Below are 17,150 nucleotides of genomic sequence, written 5' to 3'. Positions count from 1 at the left end.
TTCTTCCTGAAGAGTCTGTATTGCTTTTGACCAGAAGTTCAGGCCCCTTGCTATCCCCAGGCACTGCTGCTGTTTCCCTGCCCACAGCCAGTACTTATTCTGTCCCACTTTAGAGTAGACTTTACCCCAGTGTGGGATCTTTCTTTCAGCTTTCCTAAGCTTCCTTTTTCTGAAAAAATTATTCACTGTGACTTTTTCTTGGCTTTCTTGATCAGAATTCTGTTTGGTGTTTTTTGTTGTCCTTTTACGGGAGAGGTTTTGGGAAAGATTTGGCATTTATGATCTTTCACTCTGCCATCTTGACTCTGTCCTTATTTTGAAATTGTTAATTTTGGCACTGTTTCTTCCCCTACCATTCTCTTTTTTCCTTCTCTCTCTGTTCCTCTCTCTCCACTTACATGATTAAGTAGTTACACTGTTATAATTTATCCAATTTATTAGAACTTATTGAAGACTCTGGAGATGCTTCCACAACACCTTATTTTTCTGATGATTGGTGTAGAAAATAAAGTATATCATTATCTCTTTGAAGACTGAGGTCCATTAGTGCCTAAAACAGGGCACAATGCCAGTTTAAAGATGTTGAATAATTTATTTTCTTAAATTTAATTCGTTCAGACAAAACAGCTAAAATATGTGCAATGGTGATCTCCTATGTATACCTCTGATAATGACTATCTTTATTAAATATTCATACATGGTATACTTAATGGCCTGAGTGGGGTGGGGAACCTGTGGCCCTGAGGCCACATGTGGCCCTGTAGATCATACAGTGTGGTTCTTTAACTGAATCCAAACTTCATAGAACAAATCTAAAGTCAAGTTTCTCTGTAGAGCCTCTATCCTTAGTCACCTTTTTAAAGTACTTTTTGAATGACGTCTTAACTTTAAATCATCTTCAGCTATTCACCATATGATAGTTTATTTTCACCTTTCAGTGATATTTGACCTAGAAAAATGCCATTTTCTTTCAGGTTTTATTTCTGGAATTGAAGTTACCACCAAATGGAGTTCAAGGAAATAAGAAAACTTTGGGTTCTACCAGAAGGATGATTACAAATGGACGTAGTACCAGGATAAGCAAGCAGTTCAGTACTAGTAAGGTAATACTTTCATGAAATTTTAGAGCAAAGTCAAAATTTGGTTTGACATTTTTCATAACCATTTGTTCAAGTAATTTTGGGATTCAGAATTAAACTCCAGAGTTAATGGTTTCTGGGACAACTAGGTGGTGCAGTGAATAGAGCACCAGCCCTGGAGTCAGGAGGACCTGAATTCAAATTCAACCTTAGACACTTGATGCTTACTAGCTGTGTGACCTTGGGCAAGTCACTTAACTCCAGTTGCCCTGCCTTCCCCCCTCCAAAAAAAAAACCCCCAAAATAACACACCCTTCCCCAAACAAAAACCCCAAACTTAATGGTTTCTGACTTTTTAACTCACTCATAAGAAATACTGGTTACTTAGGCAACCCATAAAACCAGTGGTTGGCCATCATTGCTTGAATGAATAGATGAAAAGCATTTAAGGGTCAATTTTTGTATTTGGTGCTCTGCTAGTTGCTGAGTATACAAATACAAAATTGAGACAGTAGCTATTCTCCTAATAGGGAATGACAACACATATAGTGACCTGGAGGCCAGGGGAGGTAGTTTTGTTTTGGGAGTTCTGGGAGTAGTAAGTGATGCCAGAGATCAGTCAGTTATATATTGGTAGTATTGATTTTATTGCTGTTACCAGAGCAAGAGGTAGAATGTGATGGTGGTAGGGAATACAGTTGTGTGTGCCCAGTAGCAGGTCAGATGGAAGTTGTCTGGAGTGGATGAATGTGGGGCATGGTTAGGTGATAGCCAGATAGAGTGTATAAGATAAATTTGTATTCACTCAGCTATAGGGCAGAAAATCTTCTAGAAAAGGAAAAAAACCCAAATCCTCATTATCTTTTCAGATCATTGAAGAGTAGGTTAGTGTGTGCAAATAGTATTATTATATGGAAATGAATTCAGACTTGTAGACACTCTGCTTTATTTTGAGCATTGCTGTTGATCAATGGAGGTGTCTGTTTTGGATAGCTTAGGCTTAAGAGGTTTTTGTTCAGGCATGGAAATAGGGAAGAATATATGGCATATTAACAATCTGTTCAACTGCATTTTTAGCAGAACTATAATTTGTTTATTTATTTTTTTAAAAATTTATTTATTTTTCCATTTTTCAAATCCTTTATTAACTTCTGATTTACATCATTCATTTCCACCAGATTTTGAGATGCACATTTTCTCCCCGGTTTTCCCCTACCCACCGCCCCAAAATAGCAGTCCCACAGGATATCCCCTCCTCCAATCTGCTCTCTCCCATGTTTTCTCCCATAACCCTTTCGACTTTTCCAGTGGATCTTATTTCCCAGTTACATGCAAAATAATATTGATAATAGTATATGTATTTTAATTTTAAAACTTTGAATTCCAGATTCATTTCCTTCCTCCCCTGTCACTCACCCTTACTGGGAAGATAAGCAGTTCAGTATAGGATGTACATGTGTAGCTAATGCAAAACGATAACATAGTAGATATATTGTAAAAGACTGACTATATTTCCCTCCCTCTTATCCCACCTCCCACTTGTTCTATTCTCTACTTTGATCCCTTCACTTTTCAAAAGTGGGTGCTTCCAACTTCCCTCCCCGCCAGCCTGCCCTCCCTTCCACCATCCCCCCTCTCATCCTCTTCCCCCCTATTCTCCTGGAGGGTGAGATCCCCTATTTAGTGTGTATTTCATTTCCTCCCCGAGCCAAATTCAATGACAATGACGTTTACCCATTCCCTTTTGCCTTCCTATTTTTCCCCTCCATTGTAACAAATTTCCCTTGCCTCTTCTTTATGAGATAGTTTACCCCATTCTGTGTCTCCCCATCTCCTCTCATTATATTCCTCTCTCACCTCTTAATTTCACCTAAGTATCATCCCTTCCTATTAACTTGGTCCTATGCCCTCTATGTATACCTGTAAACATATATACACACGTTCACATATGTATTCATGTGCCCATATACGCTCATATATAGACATACATATATATTTCTATTCCCTTCAACTATTTTCATACTGACAAAAGTTTCATTAGTTACAATTATTGTTTTTCCATGTAGGAATGTTAATAGCTCAACTTTGATAAATTCCTTATGATTCCTTTTCCCTATTTACCTTCTCATGCTTCTCTTGCTTCTTGTATCTGAATGTCAAATTTTCTATTCAACTCTGGTTTTTTCATCAAGAATGCTTGAAAGTCCTCTATTCCACTGAATGACCATATTTTCCCCTGAAACATGATACTCAGTTTTGCTGGGTAGGTGATTCTTGGTTTTAATCCCAGCTCCTCTGCCCTCCAGAATATCCTATTCCAAGCCCTTCAATCCCTCAGTGTAGAAGCTGCCAGATCCTGGGTTATCCTGATTGTGTTTCCACAATATTCAAATTGTTTCTTCCTGGCTGCTCATAATATTCTCTCCTCAATTTGGGAATTCTGGAACCTGGCTGTAATATTCCTAGGAATTTTATTTTTGGGATCTTTTTCAGGAGGTAACCGGTGGATACTTTCAACCTCTATTTTGCCCGCTCTGGTTCTAAAACATCAGGGCAGTTTTCTTTGAGAACTTCCTGGAGAATGATTTCTAGGTTCTTACTTTGATTATGGCTTTCAGGTAGTGCAGTAATTTTTTAAATTCTCTCTCCTGGATTATTTTCCAGGTCAGTGGTTTTTCCCATGAGATATTTCACATTGCCTTCTATTCTTTCATTTGTTTAGATCTGTTTAACAGCATCTTGATTTCTCATAAAGTCATTAGCTTCCATTTGCTCCAATCTAGTTCTGAAGCAATGATTCTCCTCATTGAGCTTTTGAGATTCTTTTTCCATCTGGCAAATTTGGCTTTTTAAGGCATTCTTCTCCTCATTGCCTTTTTGAGCCTCTTTTGCCACCTGAGTTAGTCTATTTTTTAAGGTGTCATTTTCCTCAGTCAGGCTGTTGACTCTCATTTTGTAATTTTCTTGCATTGTTCTAATTTCTCTTCCCAATTTTTCCTCCACTTCTCTTATCTGCTTCTTAAGGTCTTCTATGGCTTGTAACCAGCTTGTATTTTCCATTGAAGCTTTTGGTGCAGGAGTTCTGACCTCACTGTCTTCCTCCTGTTCCATGCTTTGCTCCTTTTTTCCCCCCAGATAGGAGTGTAATGTTGGAATCTTTTGTCTACTTTGTTTCCTTTGCCTGGTCATGTTGCCCCTCAGTCCCTTGACCCCTGGGCTTTTTGCCACAGTAGGACTCTGCCACCAGACAGGGGAGCTTTCGTCCCAAATGCTGGGGTTTTCTCAGTTGCCGGAGGTATTAGATGGGTACCCTCTCTGAGGTCTCCACACACTCTGGCAAGCTGGACACACACCCCAGGACCTCCACCCTAGATTGCAATCGAGATCCAAGCAGGTTAAAGCAAGAGCGATTACCCCTCAGACTAGTCGCTTGGTCCCCCTACCCTCTGCAGGCCAGGAGCTGAAGCTGCCACATGGAGCTGGCTGGCTGTGCCTGCATCTCAGTGGCTTCTCGCCCCATGAGCAAAAGCCGACGTACTCCCACTTACTGGGTCCCAAAGTCCAGACTGCACTGACCTCTCACTTTGTCCTTCGCATCTATGTGTTGATAAATCTGGAAACACCCACAGCTGCTGCTGATCTGGAGTCCCTTAGACTAGAGGCTGGTCAGGCCTGCCATGGAGCTAAAATCTCCAGCTCACTCAGGCCTGGGCTTGGCTCCCAGAGCGCTGTGCTGGCCGATTCCTCCTGGCCTGCTGGGCTGTCCTCAGCAGGAGTTAGCTTCTCTGTGTCACTTAGTGGGTTCTGCAGCTCCAAAGTTTGTTCAGAGTCCACTTTATACATTGATTGTGGAAGGTGGAAGCAGGAGCCGCTCGGAGGTGGTGCTTGTACTCCCCAAACTATAATTTATTAAGTAAATAGCACAGATATCATTTAATTCTTTCTTATAAGTAATATAATTCCTAATTTAAAACAAATATTAAGAGGAAAAACAAAATTTCTAAGTATAAATACATGTTATTGCTACTTAATTGTTCTAGGCACTGCTTATGTAACTTGATTATTTTATTTATCTAAGGGAGTGTTTTTAACTTTCTCCTTCTTTTGGACGGTTTCAGGATCCTTTTTACTGTTATTTTCTCTTATTTTTATTTAACTTATTTTTCTTTTATATTCTGAACTTAACAAACACCAAATACAATGAGCATGTCCATATATTAGTAAAATAGGAAGAAGATTATACATGAATCTCCAAGTGCCTATTACATATAGCTTGCTTTTCCTTTTAAGTAATGCATATATATATATGTATTTATAAGTCTTTAAATATAATAAGTTCACCATAAAACCTTTATGCTCTCGTACTTATTTGTGTTTCATTCTGCCTTTCTGTTCTCTTGTGGATTAAAAAAATACCTCAGTGATACCCATTAATTTTCTGTTTTGCAACCTTATTGCTGGACACTTCCTCTTCCAGTACCTTTCCCATTAAATAAAGAAAAAACAGTTCTTGTAACAAATATAGGTAGTTGACCAAAACAAATTCCCATATTGTCTGAGTTCAAAAATGTGTTTGTCATTCTGTATCTTGAGTTCATCTTCTTTGGTTAGGAAATGGGCATGTTTCTTCATTGGTCTTTTGATTTTGTCTCTTAGGTCCTGTTCCCAGATACTATTAAGAGGAAAGGTGGTTAATTATTTCTTAAAAACCTCCCTTAATTTCTCTTTCTCCAGGTCATTGGGCTTCCATTTAGAGAGCCCCTGACCCTTGCCTGCTGTCTGTCTATCAGCATGACCCTTCTCAAAATGGAGACTGTGTGTCTTTATACTTTTCTGATGACTTACCCAGGATCTCCAACTTGACTTCATAAAAAGACCAGACTCTTTTTCTTTCCATGTAGTAAAAACCATTAAACAGAAAAAATCCAGCCAAGTTATATGGGGTTCTTTAGGGTAGTGTTTTTAAGAGAATAAAACCTTGTGTGTTCCAGCTTTGGCTAAATTGTAGATTATAAGAGGTTAATGTTTAGTTGGGCTGGAAAAATATGTTGGGTCCAGACTGTCTAGGGCTTTAAAAGCTAAACTGAGGAATTCATGTTTTATCTTAGAGGCACTAGGATTGAACTAAGGGCCATTGTCAGATAAAAATGATACCTAACCTTAATATGGCACTTACTATGCATTGTGTTAAGGGCTTTATAATCACTCATTTAATCTTCACAACAGCCTTGCAAGAGGAATGCTATTATTATCCCCATTCCACAGATGAGGAAACATGAAGAGAAGTTAAGTGACTTTCACAAGATAGCAGGCAATGGGCCACCTCACTACCCCCTAGATCTGCATTGATTAGAGTGGGGAGAGACTTTAATTAGGAAAACTTACTAGGACACTATTGTGATAATCTAAGTTAAGGTGATTAGGGCTTGAACTAAGGTAGTAGCTTTGTGAGAGGAGAGAAAGGGTTGGATTAAAGAGATGCTTGGGTATAATGGCAAGATTGGTAACTGATTGGATATATAGTATGTTTTATCAATACTAGAAAGATCAATTGATCCATTTTGTTTTCTGTTCCTCCTTACCATCACATTCACTTGTTTTATTAAGTTTTTTATTCTATTTTTATTGTGAACTTAACAATTATGAGCATTTTAACATATGGAGAAGAACAGAAAAACAGGATCACATATGAAACTGATCCATCTGCTTTTCAACAAGACTTTCTCTTGGGGGGTAGAGGCCCCCATTTCCTAGTTTTTTCCCTCCCATGAAATACATACCAAAGTTCCTACCTTGTGGGTTATTTCAGGGGTTTTGATAAATCACATATTCAGAAATCCTAAACTATTTTCATCTTTTGTCATCTTTGTCAGTTTGATGGGTATGAAGTGGTATCTTAGAACTGTTTGTTTGCCAAATTTATTACATTTTGTCTTTAAAATTATTCTAACATTTATGTAGTTATACATTTACATCAATCATTATATTATCACAAGAGGTTGTGTGGCATTATGGCTACAGTACTAAACTTGGAATAAAGAGTCCCTGAAAGGTGAATCCTGCCTCATCCATGTAGCTGGGTGATGGGGCAAATCAGTCAATGTCTCTGAGCCTCAGATTCCTCATCTGCCAAATGCGATACAGTGGTACAGGTATAATAATACTTGTACCATTTAGATTACCGTGTTATTATTATGAAGAATAAATAAGCTAACCTAAAGCATTTTGTAAATTTTAAAGATATATAGAATGTCAGAAATTCTTTTATCTTAGCCATAATTGTTAAACATGTGATTTTCAATTCTTCTCATTTTATATAATTTTGTATTTAGTTTGTCCATTTATAATTTATAGCTATAAAATTGAAGATATAGTGATTCTTAATCTGAGGTAGGTGAAGTTGTTCCTTAAAATTCTTTGATAACTATATTTTAGCATAGTTGCTTTTGTATTTTTCCTATGCAGTTTATTTTATTAATTTACAAACATTGTTCTCAGAAATTTTCCATAGGCTTCACTAGACTGCTGAAGAGATTAATGAACCAAAAAAAGGTTAAGAACCCTTGGCCTAAATGTTCTTTCTACTGAATATCTTTACGGTTTTTTTTTTTAGCTCATTTTCTTCTTAACTCTTTGTTGTTTGGCTTCTGGATTTATCATTGAATTGAAACTATTTTCTTCACAGTTAGTTTCTGATATCTTAATTAACAGATCTAATTGTCCTTTCTCATTGCTCACCTTTATTAACGTTTCTGCAGTTTTTGAACTATTGCTCATTATTTTCATGCAGTTCAGAGTGGCTTTCCTCTAAGGGCATGTCCTAAGCCCCCTTCTCACTATATATTATTTCACTTGGTGATCCCATCAACTCCCATGTATTCAATTATCATTTCTGTGCAGATTATATTCAGATATTTATTAGTTCTTAAATTCTCTCCTGATCTCTCCAGTCTTACTCCTCCAGATATGTGTTAGACATCTAATGCTGAATGTCATTTAAAAAGCTTAAATTCCTTATGTTCAAAAGAAAAAAAGAAAAAGTGTTTTGAACATGTTGAATTTAATTGCTCCTCCCTTCCCCTCCATCTAGCTTGGGCCATTAAATTCATTTTCTTTCCCCTTCCAAACTATTCCCTTTTTCAAACTTTCTCATATTGAAGAGACCATGATTTTCAAAGTCACTCAGGCTTACAATCTGGATGTCTTCCTCAACTTCTCACTCCCCATGTCCAATAAGTTGCTAAGTCTTGTTATTTCTACTTTCCTTACATATCTTATATATGCCCCTTTCTCTTATCACTGCAGTGCAGGCCCTTATTTTATCACAGCTGGACTATCGCAATAGCCTTTTGGTTGGTGCCCCTGCTCCAGTTAATCTTCCACTCAGCTCTCAAACTCATCTTCTTTTTTTTTCCTTTTTTTTTTTTAAAAGCAATCGGGGTTCAGTAACTTGCTCAAGGTTACACGGCCAGTTATTTCTGGGTGTGGTGCTAAGTATCTGAGCCCGGATTTGATCCCCAGGTCATCCCGACACTGGAGCCAGTGTTATTACTCGCTGAGCCATCTGGCCACCCCTAAGCAATGGGGCTTAAGTAACTTGCTCAAGGTTACATGGCCAGGTGTTTCTGGGTGGGTGCTAAGTGTCTGAGCCCAGATTCAATCCCCAGGTCATCCCGACACTGGAGCCGGTGCTCTTACTCGCTGTGCTACCTGGCCGCCCCTCAAACCCATCTTCTTAAAAGCACAGGTCTGACTCTGTCACCTACCATTCAGTCAACCCCAGGATCTCCCTGGCAACTCTAGTAGTAGATATAAAATCCTGTGTTTTTGAAGTTTTCTTATACCTTATACTCTCTCTCCTCTCCTACCCTCTCCAAACTCCCTTGCCAAACCCTCTCCCTCCCCCATACACAGCCCATGCCTGCAATGCTCTCTTTCCATTTCTTTACCTCTGATTTCTTTGTCTTCCTTCAAGTCTGCCTTCTGCATGAATCCTGTCTTGGTTCACCTTAATGCTAGAGCCTTTACTTTGAGTTTATCTTGAACTCTGAGTCTATATATCTTATTTGTATTTGTTTCTTGTTTCCTCCATTAGATTTTTTAGTTGTTTATTTGACAAATAACTAAACAAAGTTATTTGTTTCTTGTCTCCTCCATTAGATTTTTAGTTGTTTATTTGACTTGGACTTTGATTTTTGTAGGTGGTACAATTAAGTATAATTTAATTTTCATGTTTATGCTTAATATTGTATTTGAATATTACAAACTGTTACTAATAAAATGACACCATTTTTATTCCAGAGAAAATAATTTTTTCCTTTGAGATATACAGAATTTATCATGTTATTTTTAAGGCAGTATTGTTAAACTAACAGATCCTCGATACCTATATAAAACTTGCAAGGTAATTTAAATATATTTTCCTTACATTCCTTTGTCAGGATGTTTTAAACAAACTGAAGACCTTGCATCCATTACCAGGCTTGATTCTAGAGTGGAGAAGAATCACCAATGCTATTACCAAAGTTGTCTTCCCACTGCAGAGGGAGAAATGTATGAATACTGTTCTTGGAATGGAAAGACTCTATCCTGTATCACAGACTCATAGTGCTACAGGTAATGCTGATTTGTCTTTGGAATTATTTCTTTAAAATTAAAAAAAATTATTTCATTCACTATTTCCCAATTATATGTTCATTTTTTAAAAATTCATTTAAAAAAATTGTGAGTTTCAGATTTTCTTCCTCCTTCAAGGCCCTTTCCCCGCCCATTGAGAAGGCAAGCAATATGGTATCAGTTATACATGTGAAGTTATGCAAAACATTTCCATATCAGCCATATTGCAAAAGAAAACACACAAAACTCCCAAGAAAAAGAAAATTTAAAAAGTATGTTTCAGTCCACACTCAGAATGAATCAGTTCTCATTCTGGAGGTAGATAGCATTTTTCTTTATTGGTCCTTTGGAATTGTCTTGGATCATTGTCTTGATTAGAGTAGTTAAGTCTTTCACAGTTGATCATCCTTACAGTATTGTTATTACTGTATTCAGGGTTCTCCCAGTTCTGTTCACTTCACTTTATATCGGTTCATATAAGTCTTTCCAGGTTTTTCTAAAACTATCCCCTTCATCATTTCTTTTTTTTTTTTTTAATTATTTAATTTATTTTTAGTTTTCAACATTCTATGAGTTTCAAATTTTCTCCCTATTTCTCCCCCCCCCCAACATGGCATGCATTCTGATTACCCTTTCCCCCAGTTGACCCTCTCTTCTATCACCGTCTCCCCCCATCCCCTTCCCTTTTACTTCCTTGTAGGGCAAGATAGATTTCTATAACCCATTGCCTGTATATTTTATTTCCCAGTTGCATGTAAAAACAATTTTTAACATTTGTTTTTAAAACTTTTGAGTTATTAATTCTCTCCCTTCTTCCCACTACACCCACCCTCATTGAGAAACCAAGCAATTAAATATAGGTTATACATGTATAGTTATTCAAAACACATAATAGTCATGTTGTGAAAGGCTAACTATATTTCCCTCCATTCTATCCCGCCATCTCATTTATTCTATTTTCTCCTTTGACTCTGTCCCTTTTCAAAAGTGTTTGCTTCTGACTACCCCTTCCCCAAATCTGCCCTCCCTTCTATCATCCCCCCTCTTATTCCCTTCCACCCTGTTATCCTATAGGATAAGATAGCCAATTGAGTGTGTATGTTATTCCCTCCTTAAGCCAAATTCAATGAGAGTAAGGTTCACTCATTCCCTCTCACTTCCCCCCTCTTCCCCTCCATTGTAAAAGCTTTTTCTTGCCTCTTTTATGTGAGATAATTTGCCCCATTCTATCTCTCCCTTTTTCCTTCTCTCAATATATTTCTTTCTCACCCCTTAATTTTATTTTTTAGATATCATCCCTTCATATTCAACTCATCATGTGCCCTCTGTCTATATGTCTATATGCATATATACACACATATGTATATATGTACATACATACATGTATGTGTAAATATAGATAGAGATAGATAGATATTCCCTCCAACTACCCTAATACTTAGAAAGGACTCAGGAGTTATAAATAACATCTTTCCATGGAGGTGTGTAAACAGTTCACCTTTAATAAATCCCTTATGATTTTGCTTTCCTGTTTACCTTTTCATGCTTCTCTTGACTGTTGTATTTGAAAGTCAAATTTTCTATTCAGCTCTGGTCTTTTCATCATCAATGCTTGAAAGTCCTCTATTCAACTGAATGTCCATTTTTTCCTCTGAAATATTAAACTCAGTTTTGCTGGGTTAGTGATTCTTTGTTTTAATCCTAGCTCCTTTGATCTCCAGAATATCATATTCCAAGCTCTCTGATTCGTTAATGTAGAAGCTGCTAGATCTTGTGTTATCCTGATTGTATTTCTACAATACTTGAATTGTTTCTTTCTGGCTCCTTGCAATATTTTCTCCTTGACCTGGGAACTCTGGAATCTGTCTATAATATTCTTAAAACTTTTCCTTTTGGAATCTCTTTCAAGAGGCAATTGGTGGATTCTTTCAATTTCTGTTTTCCCCTCTGGTTCTAGAATATCAGAGCAGTTTTCCTTGATAATGTCTTGAATGATGATATCTAGGTTCTTTTTTTTTTCTTTTTTAAGCAATCGGGGTTAAGTAACTTGCTCAAGGTTATACGGCCAGTTATTTCTGGGTGTGGTTCTGAGTGTCTGAGCCCGGATTTGATCCAGGTTATCCCGACACTGGAGCCGGTGCTCTTACTCTCTGAGCCACCTGGCCTCCCCTAAGCAATTGGGGTTAAGTAACTTGCTCAAGGTTACACGGCCAGGTGTTTCTGGGTGGGTGCTAAGTGTCTGAGCCCGGGATTCGATCTCCAGGTCATTCCAACATTGGAGCCGGTGCTCTTACTCGCTGTGCTACCTGGCTGCCCCTGTTGACTCTTTTTTCATGATTTTCTTGCATCACTCTCATTTCTCTTCCCAATTTTTCTTCTACTTCTCTTGATTTTCAAACTCCTTTTTGAGCTCTTCCATGGCCTGAGACCAAATCATATTTTTCTTGGAGGCTTTTGATATAGTGTCTTTGATTTTGTTGTCTTCTTCTGGCTGTATATTTTGATCTTTTTCTTTTCACCAAAGTAATTTTCTATAGTCTGAAATTTTTTTATGCTGTTTGCTTATTTTCCCAGACAAATACTTGACTTTCCAACTCTTAAGGTATGGCTCTGCTTCCAGTGTATAGAGTGTCATGTCGTAAACTTCAAGGGTTTTTGCAGTTCTTTTCAGAGATACTTCTAGGGACTTGTACATTTTCAGTTCTACCAGTGTTGTATGATCAAAGGAGAGATATTTACTCCTTTCCTGGCCTGTGTTCTCATCTGTGAGTGACTACAAGCACTCTTTAATGCCTTGGCACTGTGAGGAGGATTCCCTCTCCACCACAGCCACAAGCTCTTCCACACTAGCTCTCCTCCTCATCCCAGGAACACCATGCAGAACTGTGACCCAGAACCAAGCATGGGCAAACTGCCTCAGCAGCAGCAAAAAGATCCCTGTAATCCCTCTCTGATCAGGTCCTCCAACCCTCCATTGTCTGTGGGCAGGGACCCCTAGAAACAGCTGCCACTGCTGCTGCCACCACCTCTGCCACCCCAGGGCCGGGCCCAGACTGCACTCCTCCCTCACCTAGTTCTGACAGAATTTTCCTACTGACCTTCTGCATTGTCTTTGGTGTTTGTGGGTCGAGAAGTCTGAAAACTGCCACAACTGCCAGTGATTCAGTGCCATGAGGCCTGTTCCAGCCTGTCTGTGCCCTGGTGGCCCACACTGAACTGAGCTCGTCTCCCACTCTGGTGTGATAGACCTCTCCTGTTGGCCTTCCAGGTTGTCTTGGGATGGAAATTTGTTTCACTCTGTTATTCTGTGGGTTCCCGAGGCTCTAGAATTTTAGAGTCAACTTTTACCAGGTATCTGGAGGGGCTTGGGGGAGAGCTTAAGCAAGTCTCTGGGGGCAGCCAGGTGGCTTAGTGAGTAAGAGCACCAGCTCCAGTGTTGGGATGACCTGGATCAAATCCGGGCTCAGATACTCAGCACCACACCCAGAAATAACTGGCCGTGTAACCTTGAGCAAGTTATTAACCCCGATTGCTTAAAAAAAAAAAAAAGCAAGTCCCTGCTTTTACTCCACCGTCTTCCCCTTCATCGTTTCTTTTTTTAATTTAATTTTTTTCCAAATCAAATGCTTTATTAACTTCTGTTTTACATCATTTCTGCCAGATTTTGAGCTACAAATTTTCTCCCCGTTTTGCCTTTACCCACCACCCCAAAATAGCGATCCCACTGGATATCCTTTCCTCCAATCTGCTCTCTCCCATGTCTTCTCCCATACCCCCTTCGACTTTCCAGTAGGGCTCAGTGGGTCTCTATGCCCCAGTGCCTGTATATCTTATTTCCCAGTTACACCTTCATCATTTCTTACAGCACAATAGTATTCCATCACAATGATATACCACAATTTGTTCAGCTATTCTGTAGTTAATGGGTATCTCCTCAGTTTTCAAATCTTTGCCACCACAAAAAGAGCTAAGTGTTTTTGAACAAATAGGTCCTTTTCCCTTTCTTTGATTTCTTTGGGATATAGATGTAGTAGTGGTATTGCTGGATCAAAGAGTATGCATAATTTTATAGCCCTGTGAGAATAGTTCCAAATTATTCATTGCAATTACTTCCCAAGAACTGTTGCTGATTTTAAAAATAAACTCCTTTTACATTTTTAGAACAGATTTTCAGAGACTAGTTTCCAATTGAATGTGATCTAATAGGGGAGAGAGAGGTATTCTCAATCTTTTGTTTTTACAGACCTTGTTCTGGTTTCCAGCCTTCTTAATTAGCTTCCCTGAATCTCCTGTTGCCCCCTCTATTTTCAGTCCCTTTAGCCTACCTACAACCAAGTGGTGACCATAATAACCTGTTATGCCCTAAGAGGAATAACTTCAGTTCTTCCTTCTCTTGTTCCAGAATCTTTCCAAATTTTCTTTTAGTTCATTTGCCAGATATCTTCAATATATTCTTTGTTTGTTTTACTTTTACAACTTACTTACAAGCCCTCATTAACTCAATTATTTCAAATTTCCTAATTTGTCTTCTTGTTATTAGTCTCCCTCTCCCTATCCTTTCTATTCTTCATAGCCCTGCCAAACATCTTCCATGTGCATAGATTTGGTTATATTACTCTGTAACTCAGATTTCAGTAGTGTACTTGTTGACTAACCAAATAAAGTTCCAACTGTTCTTCCTGGCATTCAAGGCTCTTTATAATCTGATGTCATCCTGCCTTTCCAGTTTTATACTACATCTTTTTATTTATCCTGTTAACAGATAAACTGGACGATTTTCTGTCCCTCCAAGCCCCTATTGAGAATTTCTTTCCTCTGTGCCTGGAATATGCTTCCTACTTCCTTTGTTGAATTACTTCCTGCCATGTAAAGCCCACCTCAAATGCTACCCATTCCAGAAAGCTTTCTTGGTCCTATCTGTCAATAAATAATCTTCCTCTTTGGACTTCATATATTGCTTTTTGGGGGGCACCTATCTAACATAGTGATATAAAATCATTATCATGTGTATTAACTGTGAAAGGCAGCCTGGTATAGTGGATAGAGGGACAGCCTTAGAGTCAGGGAGACCTGGGTTCAGGTACTATCCTCACAGTTGCCATTGTGTAACCCTGGGAAAATTATTTAACCTCTCAGTGTTCCAGACAACTCTGAGAATGGAAATTGCAGAAAGGTGTCATCTATCTAAGTAAAGGAGTTTTCCTCACTGGGAGTTCCCTGTACCAGTGAAATCTCAGGTTCAGTCCAGAAAACAAATCAGCAACATGCATGTTTGTCATAAAGTATCAACTCTATTGTAAATTCTCTTGGGTCCCTTGGCTAAATGCCTCCCCAAGTGCCTGGCTCTGAGGTCTGTGCATAGTACATGCTTGATAATGTTTGGTTTTCATGGCATCAGTCATAGAGTGTTTGTGAAGATCAAATGAGATAACAAATTGTGAAAGTACTTTTGAAAATTATAATGCTCTGCAAATAAGGGTAAGTGTATAGGATGATGGGAAAGATGGTGACATATTGTAGCCAAAAAGCTCATGACAACTAGGGTTAGGTTAAAGAGAAGAGGAGGGGGGCAGCGAGGTGGCACAGTGAATAGAGCACCGGCCCTGGAGTCAGGAGGACCTGAGTTCAAATTCGGCCTCAGACACTTAACACAAAACTAGCTGTGTGACCTTGGGCAAGTCACTTAACCCCAATTGCCCTACCTTTCCCCCTCCAAAAAGCCAAGAAAAAAAAAGGGGGAAGAGGAGGAAGGAATCCCATCCCTTGGGGAGTAGGGAACTAATTGTCAGGAAGTTCATATCACTCTCTTTGGAAGTAAAGATAATAATTTGTTGTCAAAACAGAAACAACAAAATTGGCTTTTATTGACCCTGGAGGGTCCCTAGAGGACCCTGTTTTCTACTGACCTAGAGACAGAACAGAGGAAGAAGTCCTTCCATCTCATGCTGTGCCTGCCCTTTGAGGGAAGACAAAGAGGAGAGTTGGTGGGGAAGCGAACTTCTTTTTCCTGCTATGTTGTTCTAACTTCCATCTCCTGCTGTGCCCTTTTCTTGCTTAATCTCCGCCCTTTGGAGAGAAGAGGAGTAGTGAAACAGGGTCTCCCATTTGACCTTCCGACTTTGTGCCTTCCCTCTCATTCTACACTTGCTTTCAGGCTGATCTCCAGCCTCCTTTGTGAAAAGCAATGAAGCCTTCCATACAATCAGTTGAACATTCTCTCACCCAGTCATGACATTCCAGTGACTCTGAATCCCTATAGATAATCATCCTGACCCCTTTCCTTACCCCCTCCCCAGGCCACCTATTCCCTATTCCTGTCGTCTTCAACTCTCCCACCCCAGTTTCAAGCAGATGTCACCTAGTACTTCCACTGTGAACTGTGGAATGCTTATTTCATAGGTAATAAACTTGCACTCATCCTAAATCTTTTCCTTTCCCATTCCTTTCATCTACTTTCTCTTACTGAAACCTGGCTCCCTGCAGGAGACACAACCTTCTTGGGCCCCCTTTCTAGTATTGACTAGACCATCACTAATTCTTCTTGGTTTACTAGTTGAGGTAGGGGATTTGGAATACTCTGTTCTCCACTGCCACTTTCAGGTTCTCTCCCTACCTCCATTATTCTAAAACTCTCCTTTGAGATTCATACTATTCATATCTACCACTCAGTCAAAATTTTGGTAGCTCTCATCTCTAGACCTCCAGGTCACTCTGCTTTCTTCCTCAGTGGGTCAGATGCATAGCTCACAATTTTTATCTCCTCCTCATCTGCTGCCCTAGTACCATATTATATTGACTCTCTGTCAAACACCCTATTTATTTAATTATTCAACCTATTTGCTTCCCATGAGCTCCTCTTCCACTCCACCTCAGCCACACACATGCCCTTGATCTTGCCATCATTCACAAATGTATCACCTCAACATTCAAGAATTCCAAACTACCCATTATTAGTTTTTCACCTCTCCCTCTGCCTTCCTTTAGAAAACCCTACTCTGTCTGCATTATGACCTCCAATTCTCTCCCAGGCCATTTCCCTTGCATAACCGCTCTCTCTTCTTCTCCCTATCTTGACCCTTTGGTGAACTATTTCAACTCTACACTGTTTTCCTTTCTTGAATCTCTAATTCCCTTATCATATTGCCGATTATGTCTAGCTTTGAATCACTTCCAGCATCCTCCACCTTTGCTCCTACATATGTGCTACTGAATGAAGTTGGAGAAAATCTCTTGACTGGGCCTGTTTGCAGATTTATGTTAACCTCAAGTGGGGCTTCATTGCTGCTAGACAATCCTACTCTACCTGCCTTATCAACTCACTGTCCCACTCTCCACAGCAGCTCTTCCACATCTTTTTATTTCTCCGTAAACCTCTCATAACTCCCTCTACACCTGCCCTCTCAGCTGAGATACTAGTTTCATATGTTACAGAAAAAATTGAGGCCATTTGTCCTG

At 39.1% G+C, this 17,150-nt stretch overlaps 1 protein-coding gene across 1 annotated transcript in view; it reads left to right on the top strand.

Moving 5' to 3' along the window:
* The window catches only part of POLQ (DNA polymerase theta), a 131,187-nt gene that overhangs the window by 80,849 nt on the left and 33,188 nt on the right, over window positions 1-17,150 (top strand). The window contains exons 21-22 of the mRNA XM_069070003.1: window positions 975-1,103; window positions 9,521-9,695. Of these exons, the coding sequence (XP_068926104.1) occupies window positions 975-1,103; window positions 9,521-9,695 (304 nt within the window). The remainder of the gene's footprint in view (window positions 1-974; window positions 1,104-9,520; window positions 9,696-17,150) is intronic.

The sequence above is a fragment of the Petaurus breviceps genome, unplaced genomic scaffold, assembly GCF_028583685.1.
Source record: "Petaurus breviceps papuanus isolate PSGF00001 unplaced genomic scaffold, PetGlider_PUasm1.0 90792, whole genome shotgun sequence".
In the NCBI taxonomy this organism is placed as follows: Eukaryota; Metazoa; Chordata; class Mammalia; order Diprotodontia; family Petauridae; genus Petaurus; species Petaurus breviceps.
This window is presented reverse-complemented; position numbering and strand designations above follow the sequence as displayed.